At 41.1% G+C, this 22,583-nt stretch overlaps 2 protein-coding genes across 2 annotated transcripts in view; one reads left to right on the forward strand and one right to left on the reverse strand.

Moving 5' to 3' along the window:
- LOC104942010 (carbohydrate sulfotransferase 15) overlaps positions 1 to 14,036 on the forward strand; it is a 37,993-nt gene extending 23,957 nt beyond the window's left edge. The window contains exons 2-8 of the mRNA XM_010767195.1: positions 321 to 923; positions 2,548 to 2,887; positions 6,122 to 6,265; positions 9,490 to 9,646; positions 10,679 to 10,835; positions 12,736 to 12,883; positions 13,548 to 14,036. Coding sequence (XP_010765497.1) covers positions 492 to 923; positions 2,548 to 2,887; positions 6,122 to 6,265; positions 9,490 to 9,646; positions 10,679 to 10,835; positions 12,736 to 12,883; positions 13,548 to 13,747 — 1,578 coding nt within the window. The 5' untranslated portion in view covers positions 321 to 491 and the 3' untranslated portion in view covers positions 13,748 to 14,036. The remainder of the gene's footprint in view (positions 1 to 320; positions 924 to 2,547; positions 2,888 to 6,121; positions 6,266 to 9,489; positions 9,647 to 10,678; positions 10,836 to 12,735; positions 12,884 to 13,547) is intronic.
- The window catches only part of lhpp (phospholysine phosphohistidine inorganic pyrophosphate phosphatase), a 92,396-nt gene extending 75,925 nt beyond the window's left edge, over positions 1 to 16,471 (reverse strand). The window contains exon 1 of the mRNA XM_010767199.1: positions 16,385 to 16,471. Within this exon, the coding sequence (XP_010765501.1) occupies positions 16,385 to 16,455 (71 nt within the window). The 5' untranslated portion in view covers positions 16,456 to 16,471. The remainder of the gene's footprint in view (positions 1 to 16,384) is intronic.
- Positions 16,472 to 22,583: the final 6,112 nt, after the last annotated feature.

Below are 22,583 nucleotides of genomic sequence, written 5' to 3' on the forward strand. Positions count from 1 at the left end.
ATGTTATGACATGTACTTGAGGTATGAAATGTACAGTACATTGAAACAAAAAGGGAAAAATTGCTAAATGTGCCTGGCCTTGGTTGCAAAAGAAATTGCAAAATTACCCAATGAAACAGATACACAAATGTCAGCATTTGAACAGGATGTGACTATGAGTCTATACTTTGTCACAGTATAAATTAATGTGACGCCACTTTTAGTTGTTCACTTCACAGAAAAGCGTAGGCGGAAACGGAGGGTTATCTGAAATCATTTTGTGGGTTCAAAAGTTGCTTCATAGTTAGTCAATGCAGTTGACTGTGTTTTTTCTTTCATAGGCATGCGTCAGTGGATGAGGTGGGCTGTTCTCCACAACCCATCATGGATATCAACCGTCAGCCATTCCCCCAGCTCAAAACCTCCTGTCCTGCTGGCTCCTGCTCCATAACTCCCCCCGGTGTGTGAGCTGTGACACCTGGGACTCGCAGGCTGTTGACAGCACAACGCAGATGGACTACAAATACAGCCTGCTGGGCTCCGCAGTGGACGAGTACCGCAAGAGGCCGCTGCTCCTGCAGGTGGACGACACGCCCATGAACCTGTTTGCGGTCCTGCAGGTGAAACGGGAGCTGCCGAGGCGTTGGAGCACCTTGAGCTGCTTCCGTAAGATCCGGCTTTACAGTTTCCTGTTCGGCCTGGCCATCATGTTCCTCATCATGGCTTCGTACATCCTGACGGGGGACAAGAAGGGTCTCCTCCTCACCCCTTCCCCCTACCACTTCAGCAGCCTGGTCAGCCCGGGACCTTTTGCCTTCAACCTCTCCTCAGTCAAGGACTACGCACATATCAAACTGGTGGTGAAGTCCATCACGTCCAAGGTGGAGTTTCGCAGCAGTCGGCAGCCTCCAGAGCTCAAGGCACTGGTTAACAGTGAGCCACATGTGAGTATAACATATATCTGTCCTAAAGTAATCAATGGGATAATAAGGACACAAATTGTATCAATAACGATTTGTTTTTATCAGATTCAAATGTCGTAATGAATGTGTTTTATAGTGTAAATGTTATCTCTATAATTTAATCATATTACAAACACGGCCCAGAGTGATATTGATCTGTCTTTTAATTGACAATCACGGATGTGTCTTGAAGCGTAATTAATGCTAAGGGAGGGGTGATTCAAATCAGTATTCCTACCTACCCACCCTCTACACCAGGTTCAATACAGCTACACTGTTGCAATTCCCCACTGGTTGCAGTTTCTAATTGAATTTATAAAGAGATAAAACTGTTCTGAAACACTTCATGTCACACCAGATAATTGCATATGTCTGTACCAATTTTTTTCCAGAAGGGATTTAAAGCTTAAAGTCGTCCAACAGCCTTCCGACACATTTGCCCCGTGGCTTTCTCGCCGTGTCCGTCTCACCTCAAAGCCTTGTTCAATTAATTGTTAATCCTAATGATAATGGCTAGGGCTATTTGCAACATAACTAATTTCTTATTGAACCAGCTAATGAATAGGAGAGTGTGGCCGCGGGGGAATCAATACGTCTGTGGATGGATCCGGCATTTATTGTCCTTAGGGTGTCTCACAGGCAGAGAACAAGTCATAGTAACATTTTCTTTTGTTGCGTTTGATCACTTAAAAACACTTGAATTGAAAATGTGATCAAGAAGAGACGGTAGGTTGTATTGCCCTCAAATTTACTTTTTATTTTGTAAAAATGTGCTTGAATTAAGCACATTGGATTTTAAATCAAACAATAAAACTATTAAGTTGAAGTGTTCAGGGTGACCACATCCATACTCTTTTTAGCGCAGGACAATGATTCAAGTTTCTTATGGCCACACAGTGGAATGTTCCTGACTGGCCAAGTCAGTGGTCTGACCTCAATTCAACTGATCATGTTTCAACTGCTGAGGACCAGACTGAGAGCAAAACAAGGAAAAAGTGAAGTTGGCGGCAGTACATGCCAGACAGAGCATCATCAGTAAAGATAGCTGTATTAGCGTATTGCGTTTAAACAGCCGTTTAACTTCAAGTTAACTTTCAATCCAATGTTGTCTCCTGGTGGAAGGTGTATAAACATGGCTACAACTTCCACATTGTTCTTAAGAGAACAATCTCAGATCAAATATGTGAACTTCTCCAAAGTTCAGAGCCAACACAACAACAAAAAGGGACGGTTTCTAAATAATGTCTGAATGTAAAATGTGCACTGTGTCAAATTGTCCATACATATAAAGCTAATTTACTGCCCCTATAGAGAGTGTATACTCCTGAATAAACGTGTCGTGAGAATGCGGTTGGATCCCACAAAGGCAATGTTTGCTTACACCTACCAAATCAGTTGCCTGTACCAGAAAGTTGTGTAAGTTGTTGAAACAAACCTCTTCCTTTAATGTGTCTGTCAAATGCCCAGAAGGTATTTATCCTTCGTTACGCAGCCTTAGCAATGTTTATTTCAGGGGTTGAAAGGCTTTGTTTGAACTTTGTAGGGAATCATTTGGGAAGTACAGTGAGTCAGAAGATTAACCTGGCTGCTTTATTTGCCTTCACAGATGTTCTCTGTTATCCCCCGCAAATTCCTGCCTGGTGTCAAGAACCCCTGCTGGTATGAGGAATACACTGGCAATATCACCTCGGACCCATACAGGACAAACTTATATGCACGCTATTCGAGGCGCTTTCGTACAGTTTTTCAGCACTTGAGGAACACTTTCCGAGAACACGTGTTTCACCACGATGGGAAACCCTACCGCATGCGATGCCTTCCTTATTTCTATATCATCGGCCAACCAAAGTGTGGCACAACGGACCTGTACGACAGGCTGAGGCTGCACCCCGACGTCAAGTTCACCACCTTCAAGGAGCCACACTGGTGGACCCGCAAGAGGTTTGGTGAGTAGCAACAACTGTATTTTTGCTGTGGCTGTGAGGAAAATAAAATAATTAAATTGACAACCTACTATCATTGTATCGTTAAGATCCTGTGTTGTGATGAAATTCCTTAACTTTATTACACATTTCAATCGTTAATTTGGGGGGAAGGTTATTTGCAAATTGACTGACAACTTAACACTGTTTAGCCCAATATTTCTACATAAAATGTGCCAGAAATTGCAGCTGCAATCATCATAATAATGTGAAACCTATCTGGATGCGATACCTGCATGATCTGACAATAATTAAGTATCTCTAATGTACTCTCCCAAGTATCTCGCAACATAATTAACCGAGCAATGAATATTCAAGATACATTTTGTGCTGGGCGTGAGAAAATGTTAAACTGTTTATTTTGTAACAGAGTTGTAAGCTCCACAGGTACAGCTCTAATTGTGTATTTCATTTCTTTATTGCCTCCTAAATTCAACATTTTGAATGCTAATCGTATTTCTGCTTACACCTACTGTGTGGTTTATCTCCATCATTTCACATCCTACAACTGCAACTTCCCCATCTTGATATGTGAGCTCATGCAGTGGCTGTGCTCATTAACCGCTCAACTAGGACGAGACGCACAACAATCTAGACTAACTGCTTCCTCATCACTATCATCAGTGTGCGTAGATTTGTCTCTGTGGTAGAAATGCTTACAAAACAACACGACGAAAACATAGCACGTGAAGCCTCCTCGCACACTTTGAACCCACACGTGTGGGTGCACCGTTTCCTGCACTTGTTCCTCACGACACACTTTTCCACCATGAACGTCTTTCAAGTTCTTGCTTTATGGCTGCTCCATTTCTACACTCTGTGGATTTTGTGCTTCTATTTAAAAGTTAAAAATGTATTTTATTCAACAGCAATCATTTGATTTTATAGAGGGAGCTGTGGCATGTTTTACTAGCTCCTAGAGGCATATTTAATTCTATGCCGTTTTAGGAAATATTTGCCAATTGAGCAGGAACAGATGCTTTATCACATTATTCAGTTTCAGTTTTTTCTAGACACATTCACAAACTACTGCCATAACCTTGTTTACGCAGCTTCTTCATGGAGTTTGAACAGGTGGTGATGTGTCATTTTCTCAAACAAAGAGATCAACTCTCAAACTGTGCGTCGTGAGCTAAAAGCTGCCTCGCTGTAGACATTTGGTAGTATGGCATCTTCTAAATGCGTTGATGCCATCGTGTGTTTGCTTCACCATGTGTGTCTGTGATGTTGAAAGAACCACCACACCACCGCAGATGGGTTTAAAAGCCATGAGGGATCTGGAGTAGGACTATGCGGGGTAAACTAAAAACCCTATTAAAACAAGTCAAACCCCCTTATTTAACTTGCAGATGCTTTGTTGAACTGCTCCTTTGGTTTGGTAGGGTGACTTTTTTTGCTTCCAAATGAAGGCAAATCCTTATTCTTAATAAATACTATGCTTGTTGTTTTCTTTTATAACTGCCATTAAGACCCATGAATAATGGAGGATCTTCAACAGCTCAAGAAGCAGGCGTCAGGAGTGTGAGTCAGTGTGTGTGTGTGTGTGTGTGTGTGTGTGTGTGTGTGTGTGTGTGTGTGTCACATGTATTTCAACATTTGTGAAGAGTAGCAGTTAAACTGTAGTGCACAAAACTGTTCAAAGTCAGCTCTGATTACGGAATCGGAAGCTGATTAGATAAGGACTTTAGAAGTTAAAGGAAGCGCACGTACAGGGTTTAGATTACTTCACGATTCTCCTTTAAAAACCGCAGCCGCATTATCACATCAGTTCAGCATGAGAACTCCATTTTTTAATGCTACATTTTCACTGTGGAGGACTGCTCAGCAATGACTGATACATACATATTTGTTTGCCTGTAGTTATACGGCTAATAATTACTTAATGATTTTATTTCACCTAAGGGGTTTTGGCATACTACTTGTGAGGGAACTACGTACACAGTATTGGCCAAATTTCATCCAAATTATTTCCGCAAATATCAGAAAGAGGCTTAAATGTTGCAGTGAAAATGGTGCTTTTGAAGTTTAGCCAGTTGCTGACTACGCCCTTAATCCCTCTGAGGCTCACACAACCTAAACTGGAGGATTGATCAGCGTGCATGCAAGACTTAATTTGATGTGTTCAGTTTGAGTTGATAATTATTTGTAGCGTGTAAAGCGGCTGGATGTGGATGAGTTGTTTTCCTTAATTTGTCTGCCTTGTGTTTTTGTTGAGTTTGGGGCAGCAAATGCAGCTGTATCCTAAGGCCATAGGTCCCACTCAGCTACCCCCTCCCCACCTCCCCATCCCTTCATCTTTGCTGCCACTCTCCCTGTCCCTTGTAGTGTTTCACTTAAAGCTATGCACTGGTAATCAGCACTTTTCTCTTAAGGCATCCTTTGAGAACATTCTGAATTCAAATGGTCTTGTTTTGTATTTATTTATTTCGTTCCCCTCAAGGCTCTGCTCGTTCGAGGCAGTGAAAAGGTGATTTGATGCGATGCGCGTCACATAACTTTCCGAGAGTAGCAGTTTGAATCTTAAGCAGATGTGCCAGGAGTACACAGTGCCCATAAAGAAACACAGGCTGTTTAGAAATGATGACACGCACACAAGCACCATCACACGTCGTACAAGTGTAAACCCCTCTGAAATTATAATGACGCATGCTGCGTGTTTGGAGAGTTTACTAGAGTTTTCCAATCATGTTTTCTTGGTAACTAAAGAACTGTAAAACCATTAAATCACACTTGAAAGACACAGAGGCCTGAGCATCCTTAATATTCTCATGTCTCATAGAGACTCCAAAGTCCCTGTATCCCAACAATCAGTAAGTATACTGAAATCCCACAATGGTTCCGATAGGAAACATACTGTATTTACTAAACCTGCATGTGAAGCATAAAGATGACATTGGTCCTTAACTTGAAACAGGGAAAAATAAGCTGGGTCAGCATTTCCTTCTAAATGTGGATTGGATTTAAACTTGGAATGTATAAGGCCACACGAAAGCCTATTGACCACTTTTAGTGTAATCATCAAACACGTGGAGAGAAGAGGGCACGCCAAAACAAATAAAATCGAAATGGATACACACAGATGCCTCAGATTCTCAACCAAACAAAGAATCCTGATACCTTGCCAACCAATCTTAACATGCATTAAACATGTATACCCCACAAAGTGTATTTACCATGCCTGTCTTCTTCCTCCATCAGGTATCATCCGTCTGAGCGAGGGCTTCCATGACCGGTACCCAGTGGAGGACTATCTGGACTTGTTCGATCAGGCTGCGAACCAAATCCAGGGCAACCTCACAGCAAATGCCAGTGGAAGCCCCAGCCAACCTAACATCATCGTAGGTAAGACACATGACTTTACATTGGTCGGTCAATACTATGAGGTTCAATGTAGGAAAATGTATTACAATCATTTGCAGTCAATTCCATTCAATCTGAATTGTTCCTTACTAATGGATTTTTTTAACCAATTCACTTGTTTTCTTTGAGCATCAAATGGATGAACATTTCTTTCCATATGGTAATTAGTGGCAAGTGCAGAGTATAAACTTAGAACATCACAATCATAAATGCAACTGAAAACAAGGCCCATGTGCAAAGCTCAAACCCACATGATGTGTGTTCTGGAAAATATATTTGTTGATGTTTTATTTGGATTGAACATTAGTGGTAAAGTGCCAGTCACTAGTGACAAAAAGGGTTGAGTCACTATCCGTGGCGTCTTTATAGACTTAAAATACACAAGCTATCCACTTTATAAAGTACTGCCCTTGATATAAATGGGATTTTAACGTTTTAATCCAACTTTCAAACGCTGACACTCCAGAGATTTATTATAAAAGGTACTCCAATGTCCTGGGCCCAGAGTAAGGATCTGAATCAGGGCATATTTGAATGGATTGATGCACTAAAATAAAGCCAATCTAATTTGTGATACGTCTTCTCATTTGCATAAACATTATCATAAACATTCACTCAAGTCATATAAAAATAGTAACTTGAAAAGCATGGTGTGTCAGATTTAGTAGGCTACTTCGGCTAATATTGGGCCAAAAACATTGACGGTACACCAGTTTTCAAGTGTTTATGTAGGATCCTGAATAAAAGGCAAACCAAGACTGAACAAGCCCCTCGTAATATTTATTTTACAAACTAACCACTGACCTTTGTCCAACTCTTATCCGACCCCAAATCTGCTTCTTTTTCTAGAATTCAAAACATATTTGAAAAAAACAGCAACTGTGACCTAGACACTTAGTATGAAAATCAGCTTTTTACAATAGCAAGAGAGGCAATGCATCATGTGAAACTAGCAACCTTTGAGTGGCAAACTATTCTAGGAAGTTGCTCTAATGTCTCTTCTATTAAAGCACCTCTGCTCTATTTCAGAATGATTATCTAAAGAATGACACATTTAAGTAAAGGAACCAGTAACAAGTGAAAATCTCTCTAATCAGATCTCCAGGCAGTTTCAGTTCCACAAACATTTCCTGTTCAGTGTAATCCGTGCCTTCATGTTAAGTGTCACATCATGTCAGGACGGCCTAAGCTGCCCTCCCTGTTCTGCATCATATTAGCTACTCAGGTCATGTATCAGTGCTTTGACCTGTGTGACCAAGTTGGACTGACATAACTCTGTGCCCTGGTCCGGCTGCAGCCCATAGCGTTTGGCTCGGGGAAAGCTGACACTTGCCTGGAACATCAAATGTAATCTCCCCTGCAATATCACAAAGCTGCTGTTAAAGCAGCAGGTAGCGAGGCGGAGGCCCAGAGCTGCTCCGTAGCAGCCACTTTCACTCCGACGAGTGATGGTGATTTTTTAAGAGAGCTGGTGACTCAGCCATAGAGAGAGGCTCTAACAGCTTAATGATACTGGACTTCCTTCTGCTTCACTTAAGCCACTTCATTGAAGTGCTGTATAGAAAAGGAATCATTGTTTTTTGTGTGTCAGGGCAGCAATAATATCCGCGGAGGGGTGCAGAAGTCTTACAATCTACCATCCTCTATCTGCATATCCTGCTGCCAGCGCCATCCATCTGCCTCTGTCTTTTCCCATCATGCAAACACAACCTGAAAGAACTGCTCAGCTGTAAAGAAAAACTGATTCAAGTTTGTAACAATAGCCTTTTCAGACCAGCCTGAGTTGCTGCATTGAGCGCAGCTTAGCATGCCGCCCTGCTTTGTTTCCCTCTTTAAATAAATAATCCATTTAAAAAGAGGGGGGGGGGTACGCTCAGTATTCAGATCATGCTCTGGGACAGCCCAGCAAGGTGCAGAATCTTCGCACTCTCTTCAACAGGAGGCCGACACCAGAGGCACGCTGGTCAGGATCCTCCATTTGTTTGTCCTATTACGGCCTCTCCCTATGGAGCCTAATGAGCCCTGTTAATGGACACCGAGACCTTTAAATATACTTGATCACAGCTTGCATCATTTCAAGCATAACCGCATTAGCAGCGATCCTGTTTCACTCTAACCGTCATCACAGAAAATAGGCCCTAGCTATCATCCCTTCCTCTGAGGAAACGAGGCAGATAAGGCCCGTGTTGAGTTCCCTCCAAATACATCACAGCTTCACTTCCCAGATAAGAGCATAATGAAGGAACAGACAGCCTAATGAATCCTGGATATCCTTTCTTAGCTCAGCCTGATAAAATTCCTGCTCTCAAAAATGTTTGAGATACGACGTCCTCTGACTTGTTATGAGCACCAGGACTGATTGCAGTCCTTCCGCTACTTTACTGTCAGTTCCAGAAGTCATTGCTCTCCCTTTTTTTTGCACTTTTTTGTTGTTGACTTATTGCATGAGTGTTAGGATCATGCTGTGTCCTCCTCGAGTAATACCTTATGTACTTGCCCAATTTCCCTCCCGTTTAAGGTATTCACCCTTCAATCAAGGGTGCAAAGAAAGGATGCTGTTTTGAATGTGAATGCCTGCAAGTTTCAATCATCAATGGCAAGAATCATCCAAAATTGCCCTGTGAATTTTTTGGCAATTCGACAAAAAAGTGTGCAAACTAAATTGCAAGTGTCTTTTAAAAGCAGGAAACTTAACTTTGAAATGCATGAGGGCATAAAGAGTGCATAAAGAGTGCATTTGTAAATTGGCTTTAACTAGAGCTGCAACTTCATTTTCGTTGTCAAAATCCCATTGCCCATTATTTTTTTCTGATTGATCTATAAATCAGCTAATTTAGTCTAAAAAAGGTCATACAAATAAAAAAAATTGTCCATTACATTTTCCCAGAGCCTATGATGATGTAAGATGTTGTGCTTGGCTGGATATTAAGTCCATAACCCAAAGATATTCACATTCACATTCTTATAATAAAAGAAAAGAAAAGAAAGCTTAACTGGAACTACCAACACTTTTTCATTTTTGGCTTCGGAAATGACTTTTTTTCAAAGTAGTTGCTGAAAAAATATTCTGAGTGAACTAATCAATTAATTAAAGAAAGTGCTGCTTTCGAAAGTCTGAAACAATGGGTCCTGCATATTCAAGTACACATATCAAATGTAACTCCAAATGGAGATAAAACTATAACCACTGTGGGTGTATTTTGCAGGAGAAGCCAGCGCGTCCACCATGTGGGATAACAACGCCTGGATGTATTTCTATGACAACACCACAAAGGGGGAGCCTCCCTTCCTTATCCAGGACTTCGTCCACGCCCTGCAGCCCGACGCCCGCTTCATCATCATGCTCAGGGACCCGGTGGAAAGGTAGAAGTAATCCCTGTTTTCACTGCCTCTCACTGCAGATCTGCTCTGCAATGCCAGCTTTGATAACACTCTGACAAGCCTGCCTTTGTGCCTCCATCATACACTGCTACACAGACAGATACTTTCCCTGTATAGGAAACAAAGGAGCTGTTGTCACAGAAGATTTGTTGCCTTTTAAATCAGCCTGTCACATTCATTTCATTACGATGTCTTAATCAGATGTGTGGCGGTCTTTAATGCTGAATGCCTGCAAGACATTCTGTTTAAACTAGGATTACATTATGCTGTTAAAATGGATTTTTACTTCATAGAATGTCTGGACAAGTTCCTTTTCTTTGTTCTCCTTTTTTCTATTTCTCCTATCGAAATGTCCTATTACAATGCATTATTTATATTACTCCGTATTCTCATTAAACCACTCTTAAGTTTAGTATTCATAATGATTATGCATACTGCCATAAAAGTGGTTCCCAGGATCAATAGCTTCCTCCATATCATGCAATTTGTATGCTCCAAAGTTCCCGGGCTCTCAGATCCCCTATTCCCTTTTAGTTGCCCATCATTGATATATTTGGCTGGAGATAAATGCACTCCATTCAAAACTGTCATGCTGAATTTGATGACCACCCTTTTTGAATATTGTTCATTGAATAAACTGACTTAATAGAGAATACCCATCCTGCATCAATTCAATGGCAATCAATTACAATGCAAAACACGTTTGATTCTGTGATAGCTATCCTTTCCAGTCAAAGTCATCCAAGTCATGAAGTTCCAGTGACAGCCTTTGGCAATTGTTTACTTAACTTTGTACAACTGGAAACATTATCTTAATTGTAAACAGCACAATCCTGTATGGTTTTCCTGTAAACTGCAGTGATGTGTAGCTGCAGGAAGTTACATTTCATTTAAGGTAAAACCTGCTTCATTTCAAATCTATGTATCTTTAAATACTTAAAAGAATCAAATGTCTGTGCAAAATTGAAATTGTACTATTCAAATGTGTTCACGTACGTCTGTTTTGCTTTGCAGGCTCTACTCTGACTACCTTTACTTTGGTATTGCCAACAAGTCTGCAGAGGATTTCCACGAGAAGGTGTCAGAGTCGCTGCAGTTAATCGAGGGGTGCCTTCTGGAGTACACAATGCGCTCCTGTGTCTACAACACTACTGTCAACAATGCCATGCCAGTGAGTGTCCCCTCCCTCCCGCCTTTGTCCCGCAGAAAACCACACTTTAGCGACCGGCGTTTCTGCTGGTGGGAAGAAAGAAATAGAAAAAAGGAGTGGAAAGGACAGATGGAGTGAAATGCACACTTCATTAGCAAATGCTAAACCTTGCAGGCCGGACTTTTTGAAAGGGATTGGCAACACAGAGCCGGGCAGAGCCGAGGGTCCCAGTGTTCGGCCCCTGGCCAAATTTTCCCAGAGTGCCTTGAGTCAGACTGGTTGAGAGAGGGAGGAGGAGACTGTCTTCTTTTGGTTCCCCCTTCAGGCTGCCTCATACTCAGAGGTCCTCCCCTCCTGACAAGTTTTACGACCCACAGGGAGCCCGCTATGTGCCGCTGGCCTAATTGTCCATCCGCTAATATTTCCTCAGAGTTATTAAACCATGAAAAGCTTTACAGCTGTCCATACAGAGTTCTCATGCCTGTGGCTCCTCGATAAAAGTGTTTAAGCTCAGATTAAAGTCCGGGCAGAAAAGAGGAATAAACGCCAGCATGAGAACACAATTGGCCGTCACTGTTGTACCAAATTGATTAAACAAAGGAAGAGTTGCTGGCCTGTAATCCTTTGTTCTGAATGCCTTTTCAGTTTTGCAAAGGAGGCAAAAAGAAGACAAAACGATTCCTTTCCCAGTTACAAGGAATTGTGTTGATGCCTACTGTTTTGCAATGAACTGTCACAAGGGAATAAAACAATCAATTTCATCAACAATTACCCTACCTGCAAACACTCTGCTGAAATCTCAGACAAATTATTTTTTGGAGTTGAAAATACATTTAAGATGTCAACAAGATGTACCCATCACAATAGTTTCATTCTTCAAATTGCTTTGTTCAACAACCAAAATATTCCTGTTACAGTGATAAACAAAACAGAGAAAAAGCAAAGATGTATGATTCATAAGTCACAATAATGGGATGTACAACAACATCATGCAGTGTTATAAAGTGAGTATCTGGTCTACTGGCAAGTGGTGATTTCTGAGGCCCCATTTATACGGGAACGCAAACGAACCAAATTCGATATCAAAAAAGTATTTCGTTCACGTTTTCACACGAGACCGCTCGACCCGCTGGAGACGCTGTAGTACATATGCCGGGCCTGTAAGTGGCGCTGTACTTCCGCCACAAAATACACCAAAAGCAGCGAAGAAGACCCTGAGCATGGTTGCCATGGTTGCCCTTCTGTTTATTCTCCGCAGTGGATTTGGCAACATGTAGTTCATGTAGTTCTCCATGTCCACTTGTTGCTGATGGTTGTGGTAGAGGAGCTGTAAATTTTGCACTAACATCTGTAGCATGGTCAGTAGCAGTAGCTACTGACAGTAGCTACTGACCATGCTACAGCAGTGAGCAGCAGAGGTGGGGAGAGGCGGGGCTGTGGCTTCATCGTTATCAGGAAAATTATTGTATAGGACGTCGTACACACGGAGCCGTTTGTCCCCCCAGAGCGTTCCGTCCGCAGATCTATCCACCTTGGGACCCGTTATCGTTTTAGGGGTCCTTTTCCGCGGTTCCGTTACGGCCTCGTGTGAACGAGCGGGCTATACGAAAGAGAAAAGTAGTGGATACAACCCGTTTTGTTCCCGTGTAAACAGCACCTGATTCTCTTCATCTATCTCCAATCCCTCAGCCACTCACACCACATGATAGCAGCACATGTCCTCATGCCCACATGTTGCCTTTAGCAGCCGTACGCGAGGGGGAGATGAAAGAGAACGATGGTGGAATTCCCTCCCTCCTCCTGTTCATCTCCTCAAAGCAGTTTAACCATGCATAAACCCCCGTGTGTCTCCGCTGAGGAGGACGTTTCTTGGACAGAGCTTAGTTATCTCACATTGATTGTTTCTGTGTTGTGTCCTTAGGTCAGATTGCAGGTTGGCCTGTACATTGTGTACCTGATGGACTGGCTGACCGTCTTCAACAGGGAACAGATTCTGGTCCTGAGGTTGGAAGACCACGCCTCCAACAGGAAATACACAATGCACAAAGTCTTTGACTTCCTAAAGCTGGGTGAGTAAGAGATCGTGGTCTACTACCCTCCCTCTGGGGACTATGATCACTACAATGTAAAACAGATCATGAAAGACAAGTATGGATAACGTTAAATGCATGTGTTCCAGCCATGAATGTCTGTATGTAGAGTTAAAAGTACTCAAGGGAAGTAATTAGGGTTCTCTGCAAATGTTCTATATGTTAACATTGATCAGTGCATGTACTGCATTATAACATTATGTTGATTCAAAGCAGTTAAGTCTTGTATAGCCTGTGGCTTAGAAAATAAATTACATTCCCCTTAGATACAGCTCTGGATTTTCTTAAACCTTCTTTCAGTATCAAAGACTCCAACCTTTCCTTGGGGTATACAGTAGATTGCAGTTAGTAAACTACAAGTGCGACAGTCAAATACAGTTTTGCCCTGTAGTTAAGAAGCCCCCTCGTCTCACTGCATCCCACAGTAATTGCCCCAAAGCTCAGACTTTAAAGAGCTGCCAACATCAGCCCAGATGTGATTACCTCCCAGAGCTTCAAATCTCTTGCTCAGGAACACCAATGGTACACAGTGACATAAAAGAGTCCTTTATCCAAGTTTTGTTGCATTTCTTCAGAGCCGCGGTAAAATCAGAAGTGGTCCAAAGGGAAGGGATGTTGAACAAAGTGTTTGTGTGTTTTACAGGGCCGCTGACAAAAGAAATAGAGTCCGAGATCACAAGAAGTCCGGCGTCAAACACCAGGAGGCCGGCTGACAAAAACCTGGGACCCATGCTGCCCATCACTAAAGAGATCCTGCGGGGTTTCTACACGCCATTCAACGAGAAATTGGCCAAAGTGCTGCGCAATGATTCCTTCCTTTGGGAGAACAACTCTAAACTCTGACGACCCCACCCCCCATTTTACTTCAGTAGAAGAAACCACTGATGTGTCAGCCAGCCCCTTCGTTTGAGCTTCATCTCTCTCAAGTGCCCATGAAAATCAATGTTTTTTTATTTAAATTATTTTCTAAGTTATCAAAGCAGAGATGAATCAAAGATATAAAAAAGCACAAGAGAGTGTGTGGATTTTGTGTGTGTGAGAGTGACAAAGAGTGAGTGAATAAAAGAGAGTAAGAGATGGCAGATCTTGATGGTTTTTCCTTCAGATGTACAAATTAAATAGTGAATTCAAAGCTATGCTCTCCTAGTCCTGTGTTGTCTTTCAAAAGTGTGGTTTTATTAATTAAAGAATAGCCCGTTAACAGAACTTAAAGGATGAGACATTATTTTCATCATCTTTGTACGACATATCCGGAATATATACGATAAAATAAAAGACGTTCAGTATGCCTTGATCATAATTCATCCTCTTGTAAGTGTATTTATAGTACGGGAACGAGCTGGATGAAGGTGTCTTTACTCAGAGCACAAGTTAAGTGAAACAACACCACCCTCTAGTGGAATTCACGCGTCAATGCAACTTTAAATGTGTCATACATTTCTACCACTGTTAATACCAATTGTAGAAGAGCAAAGGATAAAACTAAAACATTACATTTAATAAATGACACATTCAAATGCAAACTGCGGACACTGGTGCTGTGTTTGCACATTAATTATGTTTAAAGCTACTCTAACTGATGAAGAGTATTTTCATTAAGTTTAGTGAGTCAGGTCGTTGAAAGGCAGCCTTGTAATAACTGATCAAACCTTCCAAATAATTGACCCTTCTTCTGTAAAACAGGTATGGAAAACACTGAATCATTAGCAAGCCAAACTGAAATGTTTGTGATTGGATTGAGGCCATCAAGTCTTCAAATTAACTTGGCAATTTAGGACTTTTGAGCTAAATAGACAGAAACACAGAAACCAATGGGTGAAAAATAAAAGGATTAAGTAAAAATAAATGTCATGTGTTTAAAAACAATGTCAAGCACCGCTGATTATTTAAATTAAAGAGATAATATTGAAATAAATAAAATGGAAATATTACAATTGGAACATGCAATGTCTATCCACCAGAGGGCAGACTTTGCTAAATAATATATAGTTTGGACTTTGCATTGAAACCAAATAACCTTTTCCTAAAATCAACAACATCTGGATGATTAAGTTTGATGTAAACACAAAAAAAATGGCTCAATTTTAAAACGAGCAAAAGCATAGAGAACGCTTTCTCTAAAATGATTTAACAACATGACCTCTTGTTCTTTTTGTTGCTTTTCTCAAAAATAGGGAATGGAGCTCTCTCATACAATTATATAATGCAGCGCTGACTACTTCATCCCTAGTGAATTCAAAACAATGTGACTAGGAAAAGTGACTACACATTATTTGCATATTGTCTGCAGTTGCATCTGGCTGGCTGAAGAGGTTCTGCTTCAATGAAAGCCTCCAACCAACTTCAATTTCCTTGGAATTCACAAACATTATCCAAGCGTCTTTCATCCCTGTCAGTGCTGTATCAGAATACAGTGACTGACAGGAAACTGGACAACTACTGTTGCTGAGAAAACTCCAGGGAATTGTCAATGCACAATTTAGCCTAAGATCCCACTCTCTGTCTTAGCAATTAGCCTCTGTGTTGAATATTGACTTCAGTACTCCAAAAGTACAAATGACAGAGAGATCTGTTCATCACTCAGTCAACCAACTCAAGTGGAACAGATTTATAATGAGATTCAGAAGTGATGACGTTTGTCATTTTGGTTTAGAATCTCATCACAACCCACAAGAACATCATAGATGATACTATAGGAGTAGTGATAATACACTGAACCAAGGGAACATCACACCAGAGCCTCCAGGTGGATGCTGTGTAGAGGGGAAGCTTATCAAATGAAATATGAAGAGCAAAAGCTGAAGCAGGTGCAGCAACAGCATGGTTTGAAAAAGCCTGAGCAAATGGTACCCCAGACTATGAGAGAAATATGCTACACCTTCAGCCTCAAGAGGCTAAACACCTCCAACTATTGTTAACTATCGAGTGATTTGAGATGGATGAATATAAACCCATCTGACATGTTGCAACATGAAGTAAGATGTGACATCTGCAGAAGGTACTATCAACCTCTTCTTGTATGATTTCAAAATCAGATGTAGCCTACCTCATGGAAATGTGCTTAGATGAGTGTTGAATGCATAGTGTAGCAGCAGGGTATACCATAAGACAGCAGCTCAGCAGATTGAATTAGGATGTCAACAGTGAGGCAAATTGTCAGTAGTGGGTGGTAATAATATGACCCATCAGTCTGTGTGATGAAAAGCCAAGTTGAGTTTCCCAGTCAATAATCATCACATAAATAGATGTTGTGCAAGACAGCAGTAATGTTTACATCTCGATTGAACAGCATGGAATATTCACAATGCACGTTTCACAAAACTGCAAAAAAACAACAAAAAAACAGCAAGCATTGAGATGCTTGGGGCAAAAGTGTTTAAATAGCAGCCTTGCTAACTCTTATGGCTAACCAAGCACATCAACACCAACTGCACACAACCAAGACTCACTTAACAAAAAAAATGCATAGCAGCAACTTACCCTGCCGAAGTGAAGAAGTCATACCCGGTGTTGTGTCGAAGCAGCAATAGGAGGAGAAGGAGATAATACATTCAGGCACAAGTTTATGTAGGGTTTGATGAATAGCTAGCTTAATCTCTGATAGCACCAACACCTGACAAGGTAAATTACTCATTGCCTGAATGAAGGCACCATTATTCCTTCATCAAATGAAATGTTATTGTTGGCAAAACTGTTAGCTGTGTATAAAAGGTCATGTGAGCATAGCAGCTACCTTTTATTGTAAGCATATGAGCTGTTGCCTTTAGTATGATAACTATGTACGGTTGTCCCCTGTATTTACAAAATGGAGCTCCTCGCGGATCTTTAAAAGGTGCGCTTGATTTCTGCCGCAACAAGTGGCGTTTGTCATGTTTACGTGCAGCTGCAAGTATCCTCCTAACTTCTGTTCTTTAATGTATGAATTGTTGTTAGAGACTGTATAAAGGGCAGAAGTGTTATCCTCTAACTAATTCTGTATTCATACACTCATTTGTAGGCTATGGGTAATTGGGCCCAGGGCATAGACTTTATGGTCTATGGCCCAGACGTGTTGGCTGGTGGCTATATCCATAACATGTAAACGTTTTTACTGTAAAGCCTATATTTAAAAAAAAAAAAAGAATCCCATGAAAAAAATAATAACCAAACATAATAAATTCATCCTACACACAAACAAGCAACATGCATGTTTGTTTTAAGCCTTTGTGTTAAATTAAACAGTATATTCGTGACCTGTTTTTACAGATTTACTCAAGATGTCCTCGGCTCTGCCATCCTTGTTGTTGCTGTAAGGATCCTCATTGCTTTCAAAGAAGACGTCTAGATGCCTACAGCATGACAATGAGGTTTGTGGGATTCACAACAGGATGTTGGATGTGGCGAGGAAAAACTTTGTCCCCAGGTCTATTTCTCTTTTGTCAGTTCGGATAAGCTCTGAAGCAGGGCTTTAGCAGAGAGGCCCCTCTCTGTAATGTCTTTCCCACCACTTTCAGTCCTCATCATCTCTTGACTTCACTGCTCTTCCTTCCTATCATACTTCAGGGGCTTATTAATGTGAGGGATGTTTGTCAAAAGTCTTTGAGTTAAGTCCAAAATGTATGCCCTTTGACCAAGACAGCCAGGGTAGAAAATGTCACGATCACCACATCTCCTGCTCGTAACTCTCCGATGATCCTTTTAGCCAAGCTGAGTTCAAATGAAAAATATTTTTGAAACACAGCTCTGTGTCTCACTGTTGTCAATGATTAATGGACAGGGTCTTGAGATAACACAAAAGAAAGATTTGGGTAAACAAGTTTAGGCAACAAACATTTGCTATCCATCATGTCGACCAAGTGCTCTGATAGCCTGCCAGTGTTTGAAGAGGCTGTGTGAGGCCCAGCCGTGGCATCGATGGAGTTAGCAAAGAATGCAAGAAACCAACGGATCTTTATAAAATAATTGGTGAGATTTGTTCGAGAAAATCAATAATATAGCACTTATTTTTACCAAAGTAAACGGAGGCTGTACACCTAAGAGTCCTGTTCGCATATATTGCATAACATTTGTGGGGTATTAAGGGTTCAGCCCCAAACATCTGTTTGTGATATACAGTGCTATGCGGTTTTATCTCTTTTGGATGCATATTTTGGATATGAAATGGTCTCTGGCCTAGCTCACTGATAGCCATGCTCCTTTCTTCACACAGTCTACAAAGCTAAGCTATTCTGATGGCATCTGCAAACAGCTAGTTACCTCCAAATATTGTCCAGTGTCTTAAAGCTTAATTACTTTTTTTGTCTGTACTAATTGTTCTGTTTAGTGTTAGCAATTCTGTTTATGGCTAAATATATCAATGCAGCAATGTTCTTTATCAGAACTATTAACAATGGAGGATCGGCTAAACCAGATCTGTTTGTTTTTTCTGTCCTACTAGGCCCTCTTGTGTCCTTGCAGTTTCTCCATAGTTCAACAAGGTTTGTTGCTTGGCATTAACTCAAACCCCTGAGTCAGGCCAAGCATTTCAGAACCAGAACAAAACAGGCATCAGTGTGTCAACAATGTCCTGGGTAATTAATTATACAATAATGCTTTGAGACACAACATTTTACAGCAAACTTCAATAAAGGACACACAACAGCTAAATAACATTTTATTACATCTGATGGCCCTCATGCAAATTCCTTCTATTATGATGCTGTTGTAATTTAGAACTGTCACTCTTAGGAGATGTGAACATCTGGCCTGTTTCGTTCACAGCCAGCTGGAAACTGTCCTAGTCTCGGTGAATGTGGACAAAGGATTAGAAACACAGGGGTTCAAGAAGTGAGCGTTTTCACGGAGGAAACTGAGAGCGGCCGTGCTGAAACGCACAGGGAGCCAAGCCATCGAACAGTAAAACTGACATCTTTACACAGAGCAGCTTGAGGACAAAGTGTATAATGATTAGATAAAGAGCATTTTCATCGCCGAAGAGTCTTGAAAGGAGGGACATTCCTACAACCTCCCCAAACAGCAATTTTGTTTTTTAGCAAAATTGTCCAAAATGATAGGACTATGACAAATGTAATAGTTTCTGCAGGGATCTTAAAACATTGCATAAATTGACAGATTCCTTGCATAAAGTAGAAAACCAGAAAAGTACGATATAATCACTGAAAATCGCAGATGTCAAAAGCATTTTTCGTCTCAATTCGCCCAAATATTGTTAACAGCTTACTCTGTACATTCACAAGTTATTCTTCACATATCAGTGAAAACATTTGCTTCTGAAATCAAGTAGAGCTACTTCACAGGAATGTGGCTTCACGTCAGTTCTTTACTTGGCCCATAAGGGGCAGCGGAAACAAGCTGTAAACACAACACTGACATACTGTTTTATCACCTTTAAAGTCACATGCATGGCAAACTTGTTAGCAACATGTAGCTTATATACTCTTCCAACAGCTATTGAAAATTAACAAACATTTGGAGTTGTGCTTCTGACCATCGGGAGAATGCAAACCCAAAATTATCTTTGCTTTAATATATAGATTTTTGGAGAATAACTAATGATCCAGTCTTGTTCAATTCAAAACCTTTATTTGTCCAGGTGAAATCCCATTGATCTCTTTTTCAAGGGAGACCTGCAGCAGTAGGTTCCACATGAAGACATAAAAACATAAACAACAAAAGGACATCATACAATATACTGTAAGGGTAACTGGCTTCCATATTCATCTGTGCTCATGCTATTTGCCAGAGCATGTAAATGTAGTCACATGCTGGTTGGCTGTCTGAATATCAATGCACTCATAAGTTCCACTTCACGTAATTCAACATCTTCTCTGTTAATATCATACACTCATTCACTTGCAGTACACATTATTCTCTATGTCTCTTTAGTAGAAATGGTTCCATAACTGTATTTTTACAAAATATCAAGTTCGATTTGCTTTGATTTTGTGTGCAGTCATTACAAAACCTCACTGTGCTGTACTAATCAGGATCAGGTATACTGTACAATGTCTATAAATAGAACTGTTAACGTAACCTGATCAAATTAACTGATTCAAAACATCTGACATTTTTGTAGTATTACAAATATGAAAGCAATATCACTAACTGAAAGTTTAAACTTTTGATAATTAGACCAATAAAAAAAAATGGCCTATGTATTTGGCTTGAGCGTTAAAGCAGGTTTTTTTTTTTTTGAGTTTCCAGAAGAAATCCAGGAGAGCATAAGCTAACACAGACTTAAACACTCAAAGCATACTGCTCTGCGTGTGTGCCGGTCCAGCAGATTGACCATCGCCCCGTTTCACACAGTTTCCATGGACACAGGGGAAGTATTTCTGAGAACAACAACAGCCTATTATCTTCCTCTGTGTTCAGAAATGGCCAAAGATACACTTGAACCAAGTTTAGACATACATACAGCAAATACTTCCCTAATGTGTTTCAAAATCCATAGCATTGCAAATATGTGAAGAACACTGCAACCAGCCTTAATTGACTTGTTTCTTGTAACTTTTATATCAAAGGAAATAGCACAAACATGAATCCAATCATTTACTGTACCAACAACAAATAATAAAAACAACAAAAATGTCCCCAAAAGAGTGTTCAAAATAAACAATGGGTGTGAGACTGACCGTTGAGCGGCCCGACCAAGCAAGGAGGCAGAGGCAGAACGTCCAAAAATATAACCCGACGTGGGCATTTATTAAAACAATGTGCACAAAGTTCACACAGCCTCAATCCTGCTGCTGTTCACACGAGCCCAGCCTGCAGCCACCAGGATCTCACACACACTACCAGCCCAACAAGAAACAGCACTTAAATACACACACAGACTAACAAGACACAGGTGAGGGGGGAGCAATTAGACACAGGTGAGGGGAGGAGCAAACACAGGGCACCAGGTGAACACAATCGGATAATCAGCAGGAGGGAACACAGATACGACCGGAAACAACAGACAAGATGAGGGGTGAACACTTATATAATTAATGCCATTTAATAAATAGCAGTAACGGCGTCTCGTCGTTACAATGAAACACACAGCTTCCGGTCTTCCTATAACACGTAATGCCGTGAGACTACCAACAGAAATACATTGCTTTTAAAATCGTGCTGTGCAACACGAAAAAAATGGGAAAATCGTGTTGGTGAACACGAGTCAATAGATTAAAAATCGTGTTGGTGAACACGAAATGCCATGAGACTGGGTTGGACAGGGAGCTCTGCTCTGAACACCTGAACGGCCCGTTCTAACAGCTGTTCACCAGCGGTCCAGTCTGTTCCACAGTGACTCCGGACGCACAGTTAATATTAACGAACGCACCCGTAGGTAATGTAGCTGCTGAAGCTAGACCATCATCTCGGAGCAGCAGAGCCTTATTATACATCCATGAGAGCAGAGCCGACAGACAGGAATTCTCGAGCACACAGCTCGCACTTCATTATAATATATAAAAAAAGAACACCATGCGTGTCATGATGGAACAGCTCAAGGCCGCAGATTACTCCGGGTCCCAGACCCCCCCATACCCCAAAAATATTTTTATTGCAGATCTACATGAATCACACAAACGACCTAATTTGGATTCAAAACGGCGAATTTCGCCGAAAGGGGACAAGTTTGCATCACTGAACATAGACAGAGCACAACTGAAACATAACATCTGAAACGATGTAACAACATAATACACTGGTGGGGATGCAGCTTGGGATGTGAGGAGTGAGGGACACGGCTTAGAACGGGCGTGTCGCCTGGCAGGACAGGAGAGTGTGTGCACCAGTCTGCCTTGATCTATGAATTCATGTCCGTGACACTCACTGCTGCCCAGCTGTTTTATAGAAGGAAAAACCTCCTTCACTTCATGAAAGTGTTTTAACCACACACCTCTACACACCACACACACACAACCATGCACGCACACACGCACGCACCACGCACACACCACACACACACACACACACACACACACACACACACACACGAGAAGAGAGGTTCAGTGATTAAGGCGAATATTGTAATGTTCAGCAGGTTGTTGTGTTTAATACATGGAATATTGTTATGTTCAATGACAATAAACATTTGCACACATATTGTCCACTCAATGTTGATAGAGATAATGGACATATTCCCTAAAGTACATTAGACAGTCAAGGTTGGTATAGACCATGAATCACTGACAAATATGAATATACTGTGATCAACTTCATTAAAACTTATTAGACGTGCCTAACTCAGTAATTCACTAAAGATATTTATATTTTTAAGGAGCCTCGTCGGCAGATCAGGATCCAAAGTGTAGCGGAGGGATCCTAGATCCTGATCCTTGATCTTGAAAATATATCCGTTGTTACCGTTTTTTTAAACAGTCTGAATGAAACGGCAGCTCCCAGCTGTGTATTTTACACAACTAATGGGCCCATCAACCACAGCTCTCCTCCCCCCCTCCCCCCTGATCTTTCTTCTCCAGCAGCTAAATTTAACGTAGGTTACATCTGAGTGACAAGCTTACTACAGTTAGACACAACACGCATTGCAAGTGACCCTAGTTAGTTGACTTTTTGTTCAACTGCAAATTCGTTACTGATAAAGAAAGGGCTTCTCCCCCCCCCCTGTACCTTAATTAACTTAACACTAGAAACCGCAAGAGATCTTTTGTATAGGCCTACCGTAAACCCGTCAAATCCCGCTATTAGAATG

This window comes from Notothenia coriiceps, unplaced genomic scaffold (assembly GCF_000735185.1).
Source record: "Notothenia coriiceps isolate Sejong01 unplaced genomic scaffold, NC01 NC01_scaffold00004100, whole genome shotgun sequence".
In the NCBI taxonomy this organism is placed as follows: Eukaryota; Metazoa; Chordata; class Actinopteri; order Perciformes; family Nototheniidae; genus Notothenia; species Notothenia coriiceps.